Raw genomic sequence first — 26,176 nt, 5'->3', positions numbered from 1 at the left:
CTTCCTTCATCAGTGACTAATGTTGATCATGTGACTTCTAATGGACATGTGATATGAAGAGAGTCTTCAGTCATATATGAACACTGCAGTAATATGGGATACTTCAACATCACACCTTCAGAGGACAATGTATGGAAAAGGAAGGCAAGGGAGGCAATCAAAATATGACTGTGGAGACCAACACTAAACAGGGATGATGGACTTGAATTACCACCCATCCAAACCAGTCTCCTTGTATCATGTGACCATTATAAGTCATGTGATCAACATTATTAACTGATGAAGACAGTGTTATATTGCTGAAAATGTGAATTTTTCAGATATTTATGCTCTTTGTAGGGGAAATTACTAATGAGCACGAGATATAGCTGTTATCAGGTACACTAATCTGGTTTGATATTACTTAGAGTGACATGTTATTCTTATTATTTTTAATGTTTGCTGCTATTGACTGCGTATATTACCGAGTAATTATCTTAATTATATACTGGCTTCAATTTTCCTCTTTTTTAAAAAAGTCAACTCAACTTTATGAGTTACATACTTCAAACCAAGGTTATCAGGCACACAATGTATCAAATTTCATAGTTTAGTAATTTTGTGCTGTTTTCTGGAATTAATTGTATTTGAATAAAGTGGCTGGTATTATGAGTGACTACAAGCTTTCCAAAACAGGGAAGATCACCCATGTCTGTTTTATCGTCTACTCCAAAGCCAAGAGACAATGCATCCAGTAACAGCTTTTGTTCTCTGTTCAGATGAAAATACTGTTTGATATGAAATATAAGCAATCAATGTTTACAGATTAATAGGACTCAGGCTAAAGTCAAGGAAAAATTTACAGTTTTCTTAGAGACAATCTGTACAGTATGATGAAATGACAGATAATTGACTAAATTAGTGTGGTGAAATATGTATGTGTGTTGCTTGCTTTTCAGATCACCATGGTATAAGAAGAAACCAAAATTACATCTGGAAGTAAAAGCATATAGCTTCAAAACTATATACTATGTGGTGAGTACTGGATAACATCACTATGAAATAGGTAGAATAAATGGCACTGTATAACATGCTATAAATGGTATAATAAATTGAACTGGATAAGATCACTATACATTAGGTATAATGGCATGGATAACATCACTATAAATTAGGTCTAATAAATGGCAATGGATAATATCACTATAAATTAAGTATAATAAATGTCACAGGATAACATTACTATAAACTAGGTATAATAAATGTCACAGGATAACATCACTATAAATTATGTATAATAAATGGCATGGATAACATCACTATAAATTAAGTATAATAAATGTCACAGGATAACATTACTATAAAGTAGGTATAATAAATGATATGGAATAACATCACTATAAATTAAGTATAATAAATGTCACAGGATAACATCACTATAAATTAGGTATAATAAATGGCATGAGATAACATCACTATAAATTAGGTATAATAAATGGCATGAGATAACATCACTATAAATTAGGCATAATAAATGGAATGGATAACATAACTATAAATTAGGTATAAATGATACTGGATAACATCACTATAAATTGGGTATAATAAATGGTACTGGAGAACATCAGTATAAATTAGGTATAATAAATGGTGTGGGATAACATTAGTATAAATTATTTATAATAAATGTCACAGGATAACATCACTATAAATTAGGTATAATAAATGGTACTGGATAACATCACTATAAATTAGATATAATAAATGGCACTAGATAACATCACTTTAAATTAGGTATAATAAATGGTATGGATAACATCACTATAAATTAGGAATAATAAATGGCACTAGAGAACATCACAGAAATTAAGTATAATAAATGGTACTGGTTAACATTACTATAAACTAGGTATAATAAATGTCATGGGATGACATCACTATAAATTAGGTATAATAAATGGTATGGGATAACATCACTATAAATTAGATTTATATAACAGCACTGGATAACATCACTATAAATTAGGTGTAACAATTGGTGTATATAGACTGATGGATTGATAATTGGATGAAGATGCGATGAAATTGCAATAGCCATGAAATCAGTGCAAGAAATCTGTTGTTTGAGTGAACAACATTGGCATTTTTTGATTGACATTAATCAGTATGTTCTTTGATAATACTCACCTTCTGGACAGTCATTAATTCATTACCTATACATGTTTAGCTACGGGACAGTCAGTAATCCCAATTACATACTGGGCACTAATTAATTCATTACCTGTACATATTTTCTTATGAGACAGTCATTAATTAATTACCATCTGTGCATAATTACCTATGAGACAGTCATTAATTCATTACCATCTGTGCATAGTTACCTATGAGACAGTCATTAATTCATTACCATCTGTGCATATTTACCTATGAGACAGTCATTAATTCATTACCATCTGTGCATAATTACCTACAAGACAGTCATTAATTCATTACCATCTGTGCATATTTACCTATGAGACAGTCATTAATTCATTACCACCTGTACATGTTTACCTCCTGGACAGTCATTAATTGATCACCTCTTATTTTTACCAACTAGACAGTCATTAATTCATTACTTGTACACGTTTACTTACTGGACACACTACATGATTAATTACCTATATTTGTTTCTGCTATTCTTTATTCTGTGCAATGCCAAATAATAACTGTAGTTTGATATGGATGTCTTATGTGCTGAACAGTCATAAATATATTACCTGTACATATTTATCTACTAGACAGTCATAAATACATTACATGTAAATGTTTATCTACTAGACAGTCACAAATATATTACCTCTATATGTTTACCTACTAGACAGTCATAACTATATTACCTGTACATGTTTATCTACTAGACAGTCATAAATACATTACATATACATGTAATTATCTACTAGGCAGTCATAAATATATTACCTGTATATGTTTTCCTACTAACAGTCATAAATATGTTATATGTACATGTTTACCTACATGACAGTCATAATTATATTACCTGTACATGTAATTACTTACTAGAAATTTATAAAAATGTTAGATGTATTTGTTTACCTACTTGACAGTCATAAATATATTACCTGTACATGTTTACCTACTAGACAGTCATAAGTATATTACCTGTATGTGTAATTACCTACTTGACAGTCATAAATATATTACCTGTACATGTTGACCTACTAACAGTCATAAATATATTACTTGTAATGTAATTACCAACAAGACAGTCATAATTATATTACCTGTACATATTTACCTACTAGACAGTCATACTTTTTTTTACATGTATCATGTAATTACATACTAGAAAGTCATAAGTATGTTACCTGTATATGTTTACCTACAATAAAGTCATAAATATATTACCTGTACATGTTTACCTATAAGAAAGTCATAAATATATTACCTATACATGTTTACCTATTAGACAGTCATACGTATATTGCCTGTATATGTTTACATACTAGACAGTCATAAATTAATCTTACACATGTTTTCTTCAAATGTTTTATGTTGTGTCATGCCAAACAACTAAAAAAACGAGTTTTATTATTAATGAACTGATTGATTGTGGTTGATGTACATAATGAGCAGTCATGTATGCATTACCTATAAATGTTTTCTGCTATCTTGTATTTTGTATGATGCCAAAAAATATTGAATCAGTGTAGGATATAAGATGGGATACAATTCGTATACAGGTGACATGTTTTTTAAAACCCAATTAAAATAAGCTCTAATGAGCTAATATGAACATTACATATAATTTATAATACACAGATATACAACATTACATATGTATAATTTATGACAGATTTACAACATTACATACACAATTTATAATAAACATATACATCATTACATATGTATAATTTATGACAGATATACATTATCTATGCATAATTTCTAACACACATAGGCAACATTTCATATAATTTATAACACAGATATACAACTTTACATATGTATAATTTATGACAGATTTACAACATTACATACACAATTTATAATTAACATATACATCATTACATATGTATAATTTATGACAGATATACATTATATATGCATAATTTCTAACACACATAGGCAAAATTTCATATAATTTATAACACAGATATACAACATTACATATGTATAATTTATGACATATACAACATTACATACACAATTTATAATACACATATACATCATTACATATGTATAATTTATGACACAGATATACAACATTATATATGCATAATTTCTAACACACATATGCAACATTACATACAGTATATAACACAGATATACAACTTTACATATGCATAATATATAATACAGACATACAACATTTCATATAATTTATAACAAATATACAAAATCACATGTGCTTAATTTATAACACACATACATGCAACATTACATAGCTTTTAACACATACGACATTACATACATGTGATTTATAATACACAGACACAACATTACATACACTTAATTTATAACACAGAAATGCAACATTACATACACTTAATTTATAACACAGAAATGCAACATTACATACACATAATTTATAACACAGATATGCAACATTACATATAATTTATAATACAGACATACATTACATACACATCATTTATAACACACAGACATACAGCAATACATACACATACTTTAAAATACACATATTGTGGCATAACTAAAGTTAGAGTCAAATCACAAAGCAATTTACTTACAGTGAAATAAAGAAAAGCAGGAACTTCAAAGCAGACAAAATAAAATTTATGTATTCTTAAAATGATGCAGAGGCCAGAATTAAAAGCAGGCCAAAAAATTGAATTAAGCCTTGATAAAAGGAGCATCAAAATTAGTGTCTAATAAAGGAAACATGTCAAAACCAAAATAGAAACACAAAATACATGCAGATAAGTGAATTAAGCTTAACACAATAGCATTAAAAGTGAATGGGCAAAAGATAAAAAGCATCTTCATCAACTTTAGTAGCAATTAGGACCCTAAATAAAATGGCTGCTAGCATGAAAGATTAACAAGTCAAGGGAAAGAATGAAAGATTTGCAGTAGCATAATTAAATATGCAATATGTTGCTGAAATTTAGTTAATGTTGCATCAAAACAGGTCAGTTGATATTATTCCTTAAAACATGCCCAGTATAGATAATTATGAACTAGAAAGGAAGGCAAAAATGGTCATGGAGAGGTATTCTGCTAAACATTGCTCAGTTAATAAGCAATAGGTGAAAGGAAAATTTAGAAATTGGTAACATAGAAACAGTTTGGGTTAAAATATATCTTCCTCAATTCAATCAAATAGTTTTGTGTTCAGCATTTGGAAAGCATATAGTTCCACCTCTGACGTGGTTGATAAATTAGAAACTGACACTTGAAGGGCTTTTTTAAATGAAAAATCTATGAAACAGTCATTCCAGGTAACTGTAACATTATATGAAACAATCATTCCAGCAAACTGTAACATTAATTAGTTGAAGAATCCTACTCAAATGTGATTAAATATTTTCCAAATATAAGTACATGTTTTTGTCTCCAATGATTGACAAACCAATCAAAGATGACTGAAAATAGTGCTTTACTTTTTGATCATATTGACACTGATGAACCTGAAAATGTTAGTGAAATGAAATTCCCTATTTATGTCCTACATACTATCAAGTGTGTATAACCAGACACTGTCCACATCTCTCTGTTGGTCATCGCCCACAAAATAAGTGTAGAGACAGGAAACATTTTGATATAAAGGCATTCTTGATGACTCAGCACAAATTCCATTTCATGAGATTGAAAACATTTTTTGACATTAACACTGCTTGTGACATGCAGTGTGGACCTTTGAATAGCATACCAAACAAGCACTCACCAACAAATATAACATGCTCTAAACATTGATATAAACCTAAATAGATACCTTTTGAAATAAAGGAATCTAGACATAAAAGTTAAAATTTCATAAAAGTAAAGATTGGAAAGAAAGATTAAAATGGAGAAACAAGCAAACATTTTAATAAATGAATCTATGAAAAATTAAATTGCAGCTTGTATTAAAGAAAACCAGAATTCTAGCTCCTTGAGACAGTGTCTCAATAACCTCGACCCGTCCAAAAATCATTCAATTCCAGCTCAGCTGAGTTATCATAACAGCACTGGTTCTTCAGTGCAAGATATAGCTGGCAGGCTTAGTCTATTCTTTACCAATGTAGAAAGTATATGTTCTGACATGGGAAAGGAATGGTAGTATTCCTGACATAAACCCTATCTTAAGTTTTGTAAAGGCTAGAGTTCCTGATGGTCTTGTGTGTGAAAATAATGTTCCATACATCTTTGCAAAAATCCACATAAAAACATCATGGTACTTATGAGATGGGAACAAATGTCTCCCAGCTACCTGACTTTATATTAAGAAATAGATGGCATTCTTGCTCGTTTTGTGCAGAGTATTATCAATGATGTTGCAATTTTATCTTCAGAGTACAAGTTAACAAGGCACATTATCCAGAATTTTGAAATAATGCTTCTGTTACATCCATTAACCTGTGAAGTTTTGTCAATTAAATGTTTCCTTTTTTGTTTATTTTTATCTTGCTTGTAAATATTTACTTATAGATACAAATTTATAATTGTTTTGTTTTAGGTTCCAGTTGTTGTTGACTAAAGAATATCTAGTGAGTGCTGAAAAGGTTCCTTTCCTATTAATCTGATTGGTCAGGATACATTCCTTGAATTCAGATTTTAGCATGAGAGTTTAGGCTGAAACTAGTTATGGCTGATTGGCTGAAACTAGTTATGGCTGATTGGCTGAAACTAGTTATTCCTGATTGGCTGAAACTATATATGGCTGATTGGCTGAAACTAGCTATGTCTGATTGGCTGAAACTAGCTATGACTGATTGGCTGAAACTTTCTATGCCTGATTGGCTGAAACTAGCTACAGCTGATTGGCTGAAACTAGTTATGGCTGATTAGCTGAAACTAGTTATGGCTGATTGGCTGAAACTAGTTATGGCTGATTAGCTGAAACTAGTTATGGCTGATTGGCTGAAACTAGTTATGGCTGATTGGTTGAAACTAGCTATGACTGATTGGCTGAAACTAGTTATGGCTGATTGGCTGAAACTAGCTATGGCTGATTGGCTGAAACTAGCTATGACTGATCGGCTTAATTTACCTAAGTCTGATTCACTGAAACTTGCTATGCCTGAGTGGCTGAAACTAGCTACAGCTGATTGGCTGAAACTAGTTATGGCTGATTAGCTGAAATTAGCTATGGCTGATTGGCTGAAACTAGCTATGGCTGATTGGCTGAATTTAGTTACATCTGACTGGCTGAAAATAGCTATGGCTGATTGGCTGAACTAGCTACAGCAAAAAGCAGAGAATGCAAAATTAACTTAGCTTGGACAGATATATTATTTTCAGATCCCTGCATTCTCAAACATGTTGCACCTCACGTGTTCAAGACCCACATCTTTGAAACAATACAGGGAGGTCTGGCATGCAGTGAAGGATACAAATAACTGAAAGTTTTTTCTCTGAGACTATATTAATATGACAGGTTTTGAAGATTTTTGTACTTTAAGATTTTTTAATTAAGCTTTCATGCTTAACAAATTTAAAAATTGGCAGGAAAACCAGACAGATGCTCATTTAAATATTTAAGAGTATTCTAGTTTCAAGGAATTTAATCTGAAAATATGCAAAGTTGAAGGAAACTTGATGACATAGTGTTCTTGTTCGGTGGTGTGATAATGTCATAAAAATGCCAAATATGACATTACCTTGTTAATATAACTCATAGCAGTATCATGTAACACTTAGGAATGGAATACTTTACTATGGCACACTTTGGATCATAAGCCTTCATGGCAGTATCATGTAACACTTAGGAATGGAATACTTTACTATGGCACACTTTGGATCACAAGCCTTCATGGCAGTATCGTGTAACACTTAGGAATGGAATACTTTGCTATGGCACACTTTGGATCATAAGCCTTCATGGCAGTATTATGTAACACTTAGAAATGGAATACATTACTATGGCACAATTTGGATCATAGGACTTGGCAGAATCGTGTAACACTTAGGAATGGAATACTTTACTATGGCACATTTTGGATCATAAGTCTTCATGGCAGTATTATGTAACACTTAGAAATGGAATACATTACTATGGCACAATTTGGATCATAGGACTTGGCAGAATCGTGTAACACTTAGGAATGGAATACTTTACTATGGCACATTTTGGATCATAAGCCTTCATGGCAGTATCATGTAACACTTAGAAATGGAATACTTTACTATGGCACACTTTGGATCATAAGCCTTCATGGCAGTATCATGTAACACTTTGGAATGGAATACTTTACTATGGCACACTTTGGATCATAAGTCTTCATGGCAGTATCATGTAACACTTAGAAATGGAATACTTTACTATGGCACACTTTTGATTATAAGACTTAGTAACATTACTTTCCATTTAGCAATAGCACCATAAGTTGGGAACAAAACATTTAACAGTATCCTGTAACACTTAGTAATATTGCTTAATGCTATTCAGTATCACTTAACAGTTATAAATATCAGCCTAAGTATGGAAAATAGCACTTCGTTGTATCACAGAACAGTTGGCAAGATCATAGGACACTTAGTAATATTGCTTAACACTAGTCAATATCAACCCATATTGGGAACATAGTAGTATGAAATAACAGTTATCAATATCAATTCATGTTGTGAATTTGACACTTGACAATATCAAATAACGCTTTGCAATATCAGTTGACACTTACCAATATCACCTAACACATAGCAATATTGCACAACACTTTGCAGTATCACATAACAATTGACACTGTTACATAAAACTTGACAATATCACATAACACTTTGCAGTGTCACTTTATGTTAGAAAGATAATGCTTAACAGTTTCTTGTAACAATTATTAAAATCATAACCCTTTTCAATACACTTGGCAATACTACCTTAGAATGAGAACATTATCCATATCAATTCAGATGAATGTGTTCAACTATGTAGATACACACAGCTATGCAGATACACACAGCTATGTCATGTAACATTTGTCAGCTGCATAGATCCACATCTGTTCAATTTACATAAGGTCTATGCATCTGCATAGATTCATTTATACCACTACATAAAGTGTTACCAACTGTGTAGATCCATTTCTTCCATCATGTGAAGTGTTACCATTTGTGTAAATCCATTTCTTCCATCACATGAAGTGTTACCATTTGTGTAAATCCATTTCTTCCATCACATGAAGTGTACCATTTGTGTAAATCCATTTCTTCCATCACATGAAGTGTACCATTTGTGTAAATCCATTTCTTCCATCACATGAAGTGTACCATTTGTGTAAATCCATTTCTTCCATCACATGAAGTGTTATCATTTGTGTAAATCAATTTCTTCCATCATGTGAAGTGTTATCAACTGTGTAGATTCATTTCTTCCATCACATGAAGTGTTACCATTTGTGTCAATCCATTTTTTCCATCATGTGAAGTGTTATCAACTGTGTATATCCATTTCTTCCATCACATGAAGTGTTACCATTTGTGTAGATCCATTTCTTCCATCTCACCTCTGTCTGCGTGGGTTCGAGTCTCGGGATCGGCCAATGTGGACATGTGAGAAAGCTTGCTGGTAGCTTCTCGTGGGTCGGTGGTTCTTTCCGTGGTTTTCCCGGGTTCTTCCTCCACCATTAATATTGGCCACCATGTATAGCCTATCTTGTGCTGAAAAATGGCATTAAACCCTATAACAACAACAACAACAACCATTTCTTCCATCATGTGAAGTGTTACCATTTGTGTGTAAATCCATTTCTTCCATCACATGAAGTGTTACCATTTGTGTAAATCAATTTCTTCCATCATGTGAAGTGTTATCAACTGTGTAGATTCATTTCTTCCATCACATGAAGTGTTACCATTTGTGTCAATCCATTTTTTCCATCATGTGAAGTGTTATCAACTGTGTATATCCATTTCTTCCATCACATGAAGTGTTACCATTTGTGTAGATCCATTTCTTCCATCTCACCTCTGTCTGCGTGGGTTCGAGTCTCGGGATCGGCCAATGTGGACATGTGAGAAAGCTTGCTGGTAGCTTCTCGTGGGTCGGTGGTTCTTTCCGTGGTTTTCCCGGGTTCTTCCTCCACCATTAATATTGGCCACCATGTATAGCCTATCTTGTGCTGAAAAATGGCATTAAACCCTATAACACCAACAACAACAACCATTTCTTCCATCATGTGAAGTGTTACCATTTGTGTGTAAATCCATTTCTTCCATCACATGAAGTGTTACCATTTGTGTAAATCCATTTCTTCCATCACATGAAGTGTTACCATTTGTGTAAATCAATTTCTTCCAGCATGTGAAGTGTTATCAACTGTGTAGATTCATTTCTTCCATCACATGAAGTGTTACCATTTGTGTCAATCCATTTCTTATCACCTTGTGAAGTGTTATCAACTGTGTAGATCCATTTCTTCCATCACATGAAGTGTTACCATTTGTGTAAATCCATTTCTTCCATCACATGAAGTGTTACTATTTGTGTCAATTCATTTCTTCCATCACATGAAGTGTTACCATTTGTGTGTTAATCCATTTCTTCCATCACATGAAGTGTTACCATTTGTGTAAATCCATTTCTTCCATCACATGAAGTGTTACTATTTGTGTCAATTCATTTCTTCCATCACATGAAGTGTTACCATTTGTGTGTTAATCCATTTCTTCCATCACATGAAGTGTTACCATTTGTGTAAATCCATTTCTTCCATCACATGAAGTGTTACCATTTGTGTGAATCCATTTCTTCCATCATGTGAAGTGTTATCAACTGTGTAGATCCATTTCTTCCATCACATGAAGTGTTACCATTTGTGTCAATTCATTTCTTCCATCACATGAAGTGTTACTATTTGTGTCAATTCATTTCTTCCATCACATGAAGTGTTACTATTTGTGTCAATTCATTTCTTCCATCATGTGAAGTGTTACCATTTGTGTAAATCCATTTCTTCCATCACATGAAGTATTACCATTTGTGTAAATCTATTTCTTCCATCACATGAAGTTTTACCATTTGTGTAAATCCATTTCTTCCATCACATGAAGTGTTACCATTTGTGTAAATCCATTTCGTCCATCATGTGAAGTGTTATCATTTGTGTAAATCCATTTATTCCATCATGTGAAATGTTACCATTTGTGTGTAAATCCATTTCTTCCATCACATGAAGTGTTACCATTTGTGTAAATCCATTTCTTCCATCACATGAAGTGTTATTATTTGTGTAAATCAATTTCGTCCATCATGTGAAGTGTTATCAACTGTGTAGATCCCTCTTCTGCTTATGTATTGAGATCATGTGACTCATCTTCTAAAATGCATTTAACATTGGCATCTTGATATGCCAGATGTTCCATTCTTGCCAGCATGAATTTAAAACTAGGTCATCATACACATAAGCTTGCTTGGTGATTCTACACATGACATTTTTATGTGGACAATTTCACTTTAATGAATGGCAGGCAAGGGTCTGCACTGCATGTCATTCATGCATGAACACACTAAATGATTTCATTGTTTGCTATATAAATCTTGTATTTAATGAACACATTTTGGTAACCAATGTATGTACTATATAAAATGAACACTTTTGTATAACGCATGTATGTATTGTATAAATGTAATGTGTTTGTCTAATCCTTGTATGTATTGTATGTATATGCAGATATTCCTCGCATGTTCTGTAGCAGGGACAGCAGCATATGGATACTTTTTTGCCTTCCATCTCTTGCATTTGTGTGAACTGAATCAGCGGCTGAAGCGAGTCCTCAAGGCCGTCACAACCAATGGTATTTATACAAGACCCAACCTTGAAAGAAAATTTTAAAAAAGAACCTTAACTTCTAAAAAACTAATGATATTTCTTAAGATTTTGTAGTAAAGATAATCAACATAAAAAATGATGTTGATTTTTTTTGCGATGACGATGACCTGATTTGCTGAACCTGGTTTTCAGACTGAATGAACAATGCATTTTAACTTTGACATCTTAAAAGTTTTTTTTTTTGTGAAACTCATTTTTACATGAATGGGTGCAGTTATTTAGAGATTTTAAAATTAATCTTTCTATTTGATCTGGAAGTTCACTTTTTGGATAGGGCATATTTATTAGAATATATATTGTATTAGTCATTTTTCACCAATTCAGGTTGCTCTTTGCTGATGGTTGCCATACTAGGTCTTGCCATCTTCTACATCTATGCCCTGATCTTGTTTGTATCCTACCGTGGCTGGATTTGGAAGGAATCTGATGGTCGACATTGCACTACAATTTACCAGTGTTTCGTGTCTATTATACACCATGGCTTTGTAGGAGGACCATACACGGTTAGTTCCAAACAACCATCTTTCCTGAAATATAAATTGATTTTGTTAATGCATTTTGGTTTATAATTTTATTCATAATTTAATTAGGAATCAGTTGGAATACATTGGTTCCATTGAAATACAGTTCTTCATCATCAAATTACCCATCATTGATGTGTGCATTTTGGAATATAAAATCATCATGTCAGTGAATCACCATCCAAAAATGTATACAATTTTTTTTCATTATATATAATATTTTATTGTCATCATGATGAAAGTTTATACTTATGGACACATGCTATTACAACCCAGTTTGTTTATAATTAGCCATTGCTGTATCTGAATTTGTAGGCTGTTCGATTTACGGACCTGTCAACTCTTACAATTTTGCCGCATAAGTCTTATGAAAAGTACCTTTAAAATATGGACTTATGACATGCTAGCAAAAACTATGGAAAAAGTATTGTTGCCAAAAAGTCAGGATAATTTGTTCATCCATGTTTTATTTGGATCCGGGATTTCATCTTAGAATTAGTAAAATTAACCAGGGAACCAGATTAACTTTACAAAAGCACCCAGATGCCTCAAATGTGCTAATGTGCTAGCAGTAGTGATGTATCACAATGCTATAATCCAAAATGACCTTGAATGAACATGTTTACTTCCAAGTAATAATACTCTTAATATATATATATAATCTACAATAATAGACTGATACTAGCAATGTAATATGTTGTTTATCAAAAAGAAACATCAGTCAGGTAGTTACAACTCCTACCCTCAGTTATGGAGAAATGTAAGTCACAATAAAAATTTAATATGTAGTACATATAAACAAAGACAAAAGCCAACACACTATGCAAATTAAATATACATAATACTAGAAGATATATGATGTACCATAATGGGAATCCAGTATTCAGTGCTAAGATTACTGCTCGACTCTAGTTTACACATAATCTTATGAATAAGTTTTTGCTTGATCAGATCATTATTAGGAACATAGTACATTAGCTTCTGTATAAATACCATCAGCCAAATATTGATAAGAATTATATTTTATTTCTAAACTTTTCCCCCATCTGACAGACATTTGATCAGTATATGACCAATATGACCAGCAACTTTGATACAGCTGTCAGTATTGCTGTTTTCGATGTGTCCTTCTTCATCATCATCACGATCATTGGTCTGTACCTTATCTTGGGTATCATCATCGATACCTTCTCCCAGCTCAGAGATTCCAAGGTAAGTGTATTACAGACCTTTTACATTTAAGATACTAAATTCTGTAGTTTTGCTTTCTCCTAATACTTCATATGGTTTGATGTCTTATAGATTTTGTATGATATAGGTCAATTTCATGACAATGAGATGGTGTGAACAGTAGTAGTCAGTTTCATGACAATGAGATGGTGTGAACAATAGTAGTCAATTTCATTCATGGCAATGAGATGGTGTGAACAATAGTAGTCAATTTCATAACAATGAGATGGTGTGAACATAGTAGTCAATTTCATGACAGTGAGATGGTGTGAACAATAGTAGTCAATTTCATGACAATGAGATGGTGTGAACAATAGTAGTCAATTTCATAACAATGAGATAGTGTGAACAATATTAGTCAATTTCATAACAGCGAGATGGTGTGAACAATAGTAGTCCATTTCACGACAATGAGATGGTGTGAACAATAGTAGTCAGTTTCCTGACAATGACAGGGTGTGAACAATAGTAGTCAGTTACCTGACAGTGAGATGGTATGAACACTAGTAGTGTGTGTGTGTGTGTGTGTGTGTGATTTTGATTTGTAATGTAGTTTTAACAATTTGTCAGTCATATCGCTACAATGTCTGCAGTGTGGCAGTTTATAATGATGTCTAGCACTGGGGCATCATGCCACAGACATGTAGCATGATGTCCCACCCAGTTACATTATCCTGACACCAGGCCGACCAGTCCTAGCACTAACCTCCTAATGCTGAGCACCAAGTGAGGCAGCTATTAGTACCATTTTTGTAAGTCTTTGGTATGACTTGGCCTGGGATCAAACCCACGATCTCTCGCATCTGAGGCAGACGTTCTAACCACTAGGCCACCGGAGCTGTTGAACACTAGTAGTCAATTTCATGACATTGAGTTGGTGTGAACACTAGTAGTCAATTTCATGACAATGAGATGGTGTGAACACTAGTAGTCAATTTCATGACAATGAGATGGTGTGAACACTAGTAGTCAATTTCATGACAATGAGATAGTGTGAACACTAGTAGTTAATTTCATGACATTGAGATGGTGTGAACACTAGTAGTAAATTTCATGACAATGAGATGGTGTGATAAATGGCATCCTGTTTTGATGATGTTGCCCATACAAGTCCTTAAGTCTGTCTGTTTATTTGGAATCAGTACAGCTGATATATCAGATTGTTATTCATCCATGGCATATGACTACACATCCATGGCATATGACTACACATCCATGGCTTATGAATACACATCCATAGCATATGACTACACATCCATGGTATATGAATACACATCCATGGCATATGACTACACATCCATGGCATATGAATACACATCCATGGCATATGACTACACATCCATGGCATATGAATTCACATCCATGGCATATGACTACACATCCATGGCATATGAATACACATCCATAGCACATGACTAAACATCCATATCATATGGATTACACATCAATGGTATATAGATACACATCCATGGCATATGGATACACATCCATGGCATATGGATACACATCCATGGCATATGACTAAACATACATAGCATAAGGATATACATACATAGCATATGAATACACATCCATGGGGTATGGATACATGTCCATGGAATATGAACACACATCCATGGCATATGACTTTACATCCATGGCATATGAATACACTTCCTTAGCATATTAATGCACATCCATGAAGGACAAATATGCATCCATGATACATGAATACACATCAATGGCATATGAATGCAGATGTATTTATGATTTCAGCTTATTAATATCATAAATTCATGAAAAGGATGACAAAAACTATGAATAATCTCTATTTTCTAATTGACTTTAGCATCTTACATGATTTCTTATAAATTCCACTTGCTTTTCATTTTATCTCTTTCTTTCTCTCTCATGCAATAGAAAAAAAAAATTACATGAAACTCTGTGGAGTGAGAGAGAAATACATATTTTGAACTGGATGAAAACCTTGAACTTACTATAAAGAACCTAGAGGAACACGTCTTAACATGTCTCCATTTTCCATAAGACTTTTCAAGTGATACCAGATTTACTGTGTTGCTATAGCTAGTCACAGCAGAAAGGCCATGGTGTAATTTCCATGGCAAGGTTGCACACATATATTGCAATCTGTTTGATGCTTAATTTTACTTTAATTTTTGAACCTATAATAAGGTTGTGAAGAAATGATTTTAAATTATTAAAAGGTTGTTGTTGTGATTGTTGTTGTTGTTGTGGGGTTTAATGCCATTTTTCAGCAGATGATAGGCTATGCATGGCGGCCAGTATTAATGGTCTAGGAAGAACTGGGGAAAACCCCGGAAAGAACCACTGACCCATGAGAAGCTTCTGGCAAGCTTTCCCACATACCCACATTGGCTGAATTCGAGACTTGAACTGCTGCAGACAGAGGTGATATGGCAGTGATCCGTAAAGGAGAACACTTTAGACCACTCTTCCACTTGTGGCCCCATTAAAATGTTGGAATTCCTCTTGTTTTTGTTCACTCTGTGATGGTTAGTTAATCGACATGTCAGTTTTACAGAATAACAGATCCAGATAACGCTCTCTCTCTCTGTCTGGTGGTAAACTGACAGAGTAATCAAAGAACAGAGAAACAAGGAGATGGACAGTAGAAACCATCTTATGTTCAGCCCCCTCCCATCCCCTTTTCCTTTTTGGTTGATCAGACAGCATGTCAGTTTTACTGCCAGCGTGTAATTTTTGTGCAGTGTATGCAGCTCACTATCCCTCTCTCTCTCGACCATTCTCACAAACTAGTGGTTTAAATTCCTTGAAAGGAAAAGAAGCTTTGCAGATTTTTTGCCCATCTAAGAGAGAGAGAGAGAGAGAGAGAGAGAGAGAGAGAGAGCAGTGGTAAGTAGATCATAATAATCACTAAGATCATCTGTAAATAACTTTTAATGTACGCACCAGTGATTAAATGGTTGTTCTTTCTATCAAGATGCTGGAAATGCAGTCTTATTTGTATTGATTGCTTTATTCATTTACACCAATTTTCACATTTAAATTCCTTATTCATTTAATCAGTAGGAATGAAAATAGAAAGAAACAAATTAGCAATTTCATAAAGAATTGTGAATAGCAACACTAATTGCAAAATTACATTTTGTACCAGACACACTGAAAAGGGACATGAACATTTCATTCCCTTTATCAATACACAGTTATCTTGTGATATGTCAGTGACACATTATGCTAAGTATTTGAATCATTTTTAATTATGTGTGACACTGAAAATTTTCTGCTGTCCTTAATGCCCTACACAAAAATATCACACTCATTGCCCTATGCAAAAACTTGTTACCCTTGTAAAACAAAACAACTATCACCCTGTTGGGCAATACAACAATTGTTACCATTATAGCCCAACACAGCTATCACTGTATAGCCCAACACAACTATCACCCTGTTGGGCAACACAACAACTGTTACTATTATAGCCCGACACAACTATCACCCAATATCCCAACACAACTATCATTCTATAGGCCAACACAACTATCACCCTTATAGCCCAGCACAACTATCCCCCTATAGCCCAGCACAACTCTCCCTCTACAGCCCAGAACAACTATCCCCCTATAGCCCAACACAACTATCACTAGGGGTGAAATGATTCATCAATATATCAAGCCATTGATACTTTTACCGTAATGATACACATATCGATACAAGAGAAGGAGAATTGATACAAAATGATTTATACCATGTGCAAGTTATTTTAGTCTTCAGCAGTCATGATTGATTATTATTATTTTGCTTTATTATTCCTTAAAATTAAAATTCATCTGAAACAGCATTTGCAGTCACTGTCACTCATTTTTATTAGTAAAAATTGAAGAAGAAAAAACTATTGAGAATACTAGATCGCTGTCTATAAATTAACACATAATGATGCTGGTTCGTAATATGCCTGTCTGCCCATTCAGAACCCAGCAGCATGTTCAGCATTCACTATACATTCCAAATGTGCGCCACATGTATAATGAAGTACTTTACTCATCATTTAAATAACCAACTTTACGCGAAGTTTATGCATTGAATTGTATCATGTTTACTTGGGTCGATTTGAAAGATACACATTGGTGTGTCACAAGGTGAAATATGTTACAATGAATTCTCATTGGTGGTTATTGTTTATTCCGGTCAAGGTTAAATAATAACCACCAATCAGACATTAATGTAGGTTATTCCCTGTTTGACAAACAGGAAGCATTGGCTAAGCAACAGAAACATCGCGCAAGAGTCACTAATTGATATGTAAAGTAGTTTAAACAGAGATGCTGTCAGGGTGTGTGATTTCATGAATCATGCAAAATTTGTATGAATTCATGAACTTGGAGAACATTGATGCATGAGAACTCTAGTAAATTAATTGAAACCCCCACATGTAAAATTTGCTCGGTGAAGTATATAATATTTGTTTAGGTTAAGTGTTCTTGTCACATCTCTCTTTTGGGTTTTTCAAGCATGACATAAATGGTTGTCAAAGTAAATTTGATTGGCACATGCTGCCTAGAAATAAGCATTATTATAAAGTAGTTTCAACCTTCCATGAAGGAAGTTTTATAAATGTGTTTAAAATATGGGCTACCTAGAAAACCTAAAATGTCTGATTCAAGGAGGTTTGATAAATGTGTTTAAAATATGGGCTACCTAGAAAACCCAGAATGTCTGATTCCTGGCATGGTTCATTACAATGGTAGTGATGATGACATTATTTTTTTAAGTTATGAAGTATACTGGATTATTGAGCTGACAAAGTGTTAATGGAGTGAGTGATTTTGAGCCTGAAAATGGTATTAAATGCGAGTCAGATTTACATCTTGGATGGACAAAGATAGACTCCATGACGGTCATTCTCCCTTTCAGCAGTATTTCAAAATTAAATGTTCAAAGGGCAGAAATCTGAACCTAATTAAAATACAAACAATTTAAAAGTAGAATGCAATTTTCATTTTTTTAACAATCAATGTAGCCCTGCAGATCATATGCTACAAAACCATATATCCACATCAGGGTTACAAAAAACTGAATAAATAAAGGTACAAAAATGTAATTAAGAAGTAAAGATATTTATTTGAACACCTCTGTTTGCACAAGCAGACTATTGCATTAAGAGACTAAAAATCAAAGTAGAGCTTTATAGAACAGATACAAAATCTGGCATAGTAGTCAGTAAATCACTGATTCAACAAAGTTTATGCTAGTGAAAAATCCTATTTTGGAGAGCAGATCTATGCAAAAGATAATATCTTTGAGCTCTGGGAAATTTCTCAACATATCCAAGCTGACAAAGATATCACCCTTATTGCCGAATACTATGAGTATCACCCACATTGCCAAACACAACTATCACTCTTATTGCCCAATACTAAGAGAATCACCCATATTGTCCAAGACAACTATCACCCTTATAGCCCAATACTATGAGTACCACCGAACTATCACCCATATTGCTCAAGACAACTATCACCCTTATAGCCCAATACTATGAGAATCACCCATATTGCCCAAGACAACTATCACTCTTATAACTCAATACTATGAGTATCACCCATATTGCCCAAGACAACTATCACTCTTATAGCCAAAGACAACTATCACCCTTATAGCCCAATACTATGAGTATCACCCATATTGCCCAAGACAACTATCACTCTTATAACCCAATACTATGAGTATCACCCATATTGCCCAGGACAACTATCACCCTTATAGCCGAAGACAACTATCACCCTTATTGCCCAATACTATGAGAATCACCCATATTGCCCAAGACAACTATCACTCTTATAACCCAATACTATGAGTATCACCCATATTGCCCAAGACAACTATCACCCTTATAGCCGAAGACAACTATCACCCTTATTGCCCAATACTATGAGAATCACCCATATTGCCCAAGACAACTATCACCCTTATAGCCCAATACTATGACTATCACCCATATTGCCAACACAAAAGCTGTCACCTTTATTATCCCCCCTGAAAACCAGTCAATTATATTGTCCTACACAAACCTTATCACCCATATTGCCCAACACAAAAGCTATTACCTTTATTATCCAAAAAACACTATCACTTTTTTATCCTACACAAAACTTATTTCCCGTATTATCTAACAAAAGCTATCACCTTTATTATCCAAATAGACACTGTCACTTTTATTGTCCTACACAAAACTTATCTCCCATATTGTCTAACACAAATCTATCACTGTTTATTATTGTCCAACAAAAAATATTTTATGTCATTGTTGTACACAAAAAACCTATGACCTTTTCTCGTACAAGAAGCCTATCAACTGTCTTCTTATGAAAACCCTTTTTTGTACTTTTCAGTGGGAGATTGACATGGATATGCAGAACACCTGTTTTATCTGCAGCCGAACGAGTCAAGACTTTGAGAGACACAGAGGGGTAAGTAGCAGGATTTTCCAAATTCTCATGCATGGCTTGAAGTGGTACAAGACTGAACCTTGAAAGATACTCTTTCTGCACAGTGTCCATTCTATACAAAAATATAATCATAATTGGTTTTGTTTCATTGTGTTTAATTTTTATCTTAGATGGAGTTTAAGCAGAGGCTTGGGCTTGAAAGTTATCTCTGCCAGAGAGCATGAATTAACTTGAGATATTATCTAATACTAAATACTGTTTTATATATATTTTTGATCTATAGATATTTTATTGTGTGTGAGAAGTAATTCAATTTTAATCTAATCTATCATTTGTGACTGCTGGTACAATAACAGCATGCTTGTTGATAAAAACAGTTATATCACAAAACAATAATGTAACATCAAGCAATCATATCATTTTTGAAGATGTGGTGACAGAATATAATGGGTGATATTTTTATCACACCAAATACTGAATTTAAGGCTGTCAATTTATATGTATGGTAGTTAAGAAAAGGTGAAATTATTTGTGTTCCCATTTTTAAAACTGATCACAATAATTCCATATCATGTTAACAACACATGGTGTCCATTGTTCCTTTATCTGTTATAGCTAGAATTGAATGTGTTACTCTTTAGGATTGGTGCTTTATGTTCAAAGTTGTTTTGATAAATGGATTCATGTTGGTACTAAATGTCAAGGAAAGAATAACTGTTGTGAGGAACCCTTCATTATTTAGGTAGTTAATATGAGAGCACATTATTTAGGTAGTTAATGCCAAACCACAATTAAACTCTTCATTATTTATGTAGTTAATATAAGAACACATTAAACCCTTCATTATTTAGGTAGGTAATATAAGAGCACAATTAAACCGCTACTTTAAAGAGAAGCCTGCAATGGCTCCAACAATTTTAAATCAAACATATCATTAGGTTTAATGTTTTAAGCTGGAGTGTTCCTGAGTCTGATATAACTAGGTAAGACTCATCGTGTAGTGTATTGACTCAACACTGATTTAAGTCTCATTGTGTAGTGTATTAGCTCAACACTGATTTAAGGCTCATCATGTAGTGTATTGGCTCAACACTGATTTAAGACTCATCATGTAGTGTATTGGCTCAACACTGATTTAAGGCTCATCATGTAGTGTATTGACTTGACACTGATTTAAGGCTCATTCTGTAACATTGGCTCAACACTGATTTAAGGCTCATTCTGTAACATTGGCTCAACACTGATTTAAAGCTCATTGCATTATGTATTGGCTCAACACTGATTTAAGGTTCATTGTGTGGTTTGTTGGCTCGACACTGATTTAAGGCTCATTGTGTAGTGTATTGGCTCGACAATGATTTATGGCTCATTGTTTAACATACTGGCTCAACACTGATTTAAGGCTCATTGTGTAACATATTGGCTCAACACTGATTGAAGGCTCATTGCATAATATATTTGCTCAACACTGATTGAAAGCTCATTGTGTAGTGAATTAGCTCAACACTGACTTAAGGGTCATTGTGTAGTTTATTGGCTTGACAATGATTTAAGGCTTATTGTGTAGTGTATTGGCTAGACATAGACTCATTGTTAGTATATTGGCTTGACAATGAGTTAAGGATCATTGTGTAGTGTATTGGCTTGACACTGTTTTAAGGCTCATTGTGTACTGTATTGGCTCGACACTGATTGAAGACTCATTAGCTATACAAGACTGGTACGTTTTGATATGGTATTATATAGCAGCTTGTGTCAATTCATTACGTTTTTTTTATATATAAGAACCTGTCATAAAATACTTTTTTATCTTAACCTTAACAAGTCACATAGTATGTTATATTAATTGATATTTCAGGGTTTTGAGAAGCACGTGAAGATGGAACACAACCTGTGGGCATATCTTTTTTTCTTTATCCACCTGGATGAAACCCAAACAGATGATTACTCAGCATTAGAATTCAGCATCTACAAACAGGTGGGTAGCAATTTTAATCCAGCTTGAAATAGTTAGCAGTTATTGCATAATAAATAGGTATTATAGATAGTTCTCATTGAAGTCTTATTGACCCTTATGCATTGGCAATATTCTCATTGTAGTCTTATAGACACTCATGCCTTGGCAATATTCTCATTAAAGTCTTATAGACACTCATGCCTTGGCAATATTCTCATTAAAGTCTTATAGACACTCATGCCTTGGCAATATTCTCATTGTAGTCTTATAGACACTCATGCCTTGGCAATATTCTTATTAAAGTCTTATAGACACTCATGCCTTGGCAATATTCTCATCGTAGTCTTATAGACACTCATACCTTGGCAATATTCTCATTAAAGTCTTACATACACTCATGCCTTGGCAATATTCTCATTGAAGTCTTGCTGACACTCATGCCTTGGCAATATTCTCATTGAAGTCGTGCTGACACTCATGCCTTGGCAATATTCTCATTGAAGTCTTGCTGACCCTTATGCCTTGGCAATATTCTCATTGAAGTCTTGCTGACCCTTACGCCTTGGCAATATTCTCATTGAAGTCTTGCTGACCCTTATGCCTTGGCAATATTCTCATTGAAGTCTTGCTGACCCTTATGCCTTGGCAATAGGTTATTGAAGTCTTGCTGACCCTCATGCCTTGGAAATATTTTCAGTGAAGTTTTACTGACCTTCATGCATTGGCAATATTCTCATTGAAGTGTTGCAAACATCATCACAAGCAATATTTTCCCTGAAGTCTTACAGACACTCATGCTTTGGTAATATTTTCAATCATGTGTTACTAACCATCTTGCCTTGGCAACATTCTCATTGAAGTCTTACAGACACTCATGCATCGGCAATATTCTCTTTAAAGTCTTGCAGACATTGATGCATTGGCAATATTCTCTTTAAAGTCTTCCAGATACGTTCACAGTTGAGTTTGACTGTATGCTATCTCTGGGTTAATATCCTAACTGTTGTTTTTTTAGCTGTTGGAAAACAACCTTGACTTTTTCCCACTGAAGCGGTCACTGAGCTTGGAAAATGAGGTGGACATTAAGGAACAAAGGTCATGGAGGGACAAATGTTGGAGCTCATGGAGCAGCAGGTCTACTACCTCATCACCATCATCACCATAATCACCATCATCACCATCATCACCATCATCACCATTATCACCATCATCACCATCATCACCATCATCACCATCATCACCATTATCACCATCATCACCATCATCACCATAATCACCATCATCACCGTCATCACCATAATCACCATCATCACCATAATCACCATCATCACCATCATCACCATAATCACCATCATCACCATCATCACCATTATCACCATCATCACCATAATCACCATCATCACCATAATCACCATCATCACCATCATCACCATCATCACCAATCACCAAAATGAAGGAAGAGCTCAGCACTACATAGAGACTGTAAACACAAGCAGAGTGAAAATGTAAACAATATTGTCAGTGAAGATTGAGTTCAATGTACTGTTACAATTTAAGCTGAGAAGTATATCAGCAGCTCAACAATATGAACCGACATAACAAATTTCATTATTGTTCTTATACACTACAGACATAAAAAAATTCATTGCAATGTCTAATGCATCACAGATGTAACAAATTTCTTTGTAGTGTCCAATGTATCAGACATACAGAATTTAATTGCAGTGTCTAATGCACTTCAGAAATAACAAATTTCATTGCAGTGTCTATTGTATGACAGACATTAAAAAACATTCATTACGGGCTAAATGTACTAAGTACTTGAAAATTTCATTGCAGTGTCAAATGCACTTAGTACATGAGATACAGTTAATATTAACAGCTGTAAAGAAAGGCCGTGTCCCTCCCAGTTAAAACACTTCAATCAGTGAATCAATCAATCATATCTGTGTATGCTTATTGTTATATATGCTTCTCTTAACTTCATGTGCAAATACATCCGGTAGACTGTGTACATATTCATTGGTGCCATTTATTCAACCCAGTCTGTTTTATTCCTAATTGAAATACTTCATATTTTTTCCACATTATGATTTCAAACATTCAATGACAGAAACAGAAACACATTTGAAGATGTCAATACGCTTTTCTCTAGCTGATTCAATCCCATGTATTTCATGTGGAATTGTCACATACTAATCCAGTCCATAATCACGAAATTTCGTAAAATCAAAAAAAATACCAAAATCTATTAATTCCAGGTCAAATGGAAAAGTGGTTGCAATGCACATTCATTCACAATATGACTCCAAAATTTCAATTTTGACTAGACACACTATTTTCTTTCGAAAGTTATGTCGAGCGGGCAACTAAGTTCAAATTTATCTGGGTGGAGTTATGTGCACAGTAATAATGTTGGTGTTCTGTAATGATGAATATGTGCTTGTGTATTTAGTTTGGAATATGGCATACATTCATTTATTTGTTTCTTGTAGTGTATTTTGTTTATATAATTAAGCCTGAGGTATAATAAAAAAATGAGCATATAACAAAAAGGTTACTGCATTTGTATGGGAAAATATAAACTCGTTTTGTCCGATGGATATACTGCACTCCCAAGTTCGTGCAGTATTCCATCCAAAAAACTTGTTCATATTTTCCCATACAAATGCAGTAACCTATAAAGACAGAATATCCAACAGTATATAAAATATCTTACAAGACATGATATCCCACATTGTATACAATGTCTTACAAGACAGAATATCCATTAGTATATACAATATCTTACAAGACATGATATCCAACATTATATACAATATCTTACAAGACATGATATCCAACATTGTATACAGTATCTTACAAGACAAATATCCAACATTATATACAATATCTTACAAAACAGGATATCCAACATTAAATACAATAATGTTTTTAATTTTTTACTTTTTGAAATATTTTGGTTCGCTAAAGGATGCATTTGGCATTTCTGATAGTCACAGCAGTTTAGAAACATTGCTGGATATTTTCTTGCTCTAGGCTCTTCAAACTATAAAGCTCAAGAGAATATTTGAATGGAAAAGTATGAGATAGGTATATTTGAATGGAAAAGTATGAGATAGGTATATTTGAATAGAAAAATATAAAATATAATATAGGAATATTTGAATGGAAAAGTATAAGATAGGAATATTTGAATGGAAAAGTATAAAATAGGTATATTTGAATGGAAAAGTATAAGATAGGAATATTTGAATGGAAAAGTATAAGATAGGAATATTTGAATGGAAAAATATAAGAAAGGAATATTTGCATTAAAAAGTATAAGATACAAATATTTGCATGGAAAAGTGTAAGATAAAAGTATTTGCATAGAAAAGTATAAGATAGGAATATTTGCATGGAAAAGTATAAGATAAATAATTTAAAGACATGGTTATGATAAAATTGTTTCAAATACTCTTTTGAAACTTGAGATTCTGTGGTAAGATGACCTACCTAGAAATGTTTTTTCACATATTAAATGTTTGAAAAATATTATTATTAGATTTGGATTTCATCCTTTGTTACAAATATGAACATTTTCTTTGTGACGAAGTGTACAAAACAAATTGGACATAAGAAATTTGAGGTACAGGAACCGTTTCAATAGCTTGCATTAAGTGTTATTAAACTCTTTTAAATTTATATAATGACACAGGATTAAGGTTGTATGTTCTGTGATTATCAGTAAACAGGTTACATTATGTGAGATATTACAATTTCCTTTATAATATATTTATCATATGTTTTTCCATTGTGTGTGTGTGTGTGTGTGTATATATATATATATATATATATATATATATATATATATATATATATATATATATATATATATATATATATATAACACCTTAATGACACAAATGTGTGTACAATTTCTGTATTATACCATATTTGCCTGTTGACAAATGGTGTTATTTTAATAGAATTATCAGTTAATATTTTTGAACATGCTACCACAGCAAAATATTTAAATACTATGTCTGTTTAAACACATTTTACAGTGGAGTAATGTTATTATTGTTTTGT

The 26,176-nt window shown here is 33.3% G+C and overlaps 1 protein-coding gene across 1 annotated transcript in view; it reads left to right on the top strand.

Annotated features, from left to right (window-relative positions):
* LOC149800497 (inositol 1,4,5-trisphosphate-gated calcium channel ITPR3-like) overlaps positions 1-25,920 on the top strand; it is a 297,708-nt gene extending 271,788 nt beyond the window's left edge. Inside the window, exons 61-67 of the mRNA XM_089958443.1 lie at positions 939-1,014; positions 11,811-11,934; positions 12,294-12,472; positions 13,544-13,702; positions 20,089-20,166; positions 22,004-22,123; positions 23,118-25,920. Of these exons, the coding sequence (XP_089814569.1) occupies positions 939-1,014; positions 11,811-11,934; positions 12,294-12,472; positions 13,544-13,702; positions 20,089-20,166; positions 22,004-22,123; positions 23,118-23,267 (886 nt within the window). The 3' untranslated portion in view covers positions 23,268-25,920. The remainder of the gene's footprint in view (positions 1-938; positions 1,015-11,810; positions 11,935-12,293; positions 12,473-13,543; positions 13,703-20,088; positions 20,167-22,003; positions 22,124-23,117) is intronic.
* Positions 25,921-26,176: the final 256 nt, after the last annotated feature.

This window comes from Sinohyriopsis cumingii, chromosome 5, assembly GCF_028554795.1.
Source record: "Sinohyriopsis cumingii isolate HCF-2022 chromosome 5, ASM2855479v2, whole genome shotgun sequence".
In the NCBI taxonomy this organism is placed as follows: domain Eukaryota; kingdom Metazoa; phylum Mollusca; class Bivalvia; order Unionida; family Unionidae; genus Sinohyriopsis; species Sinohyriopsis cumingii.
Note: the sequence above shows the minus strand (reverse complement) of the source record. Positions and strands in the feature narration are given on the sequence as shown.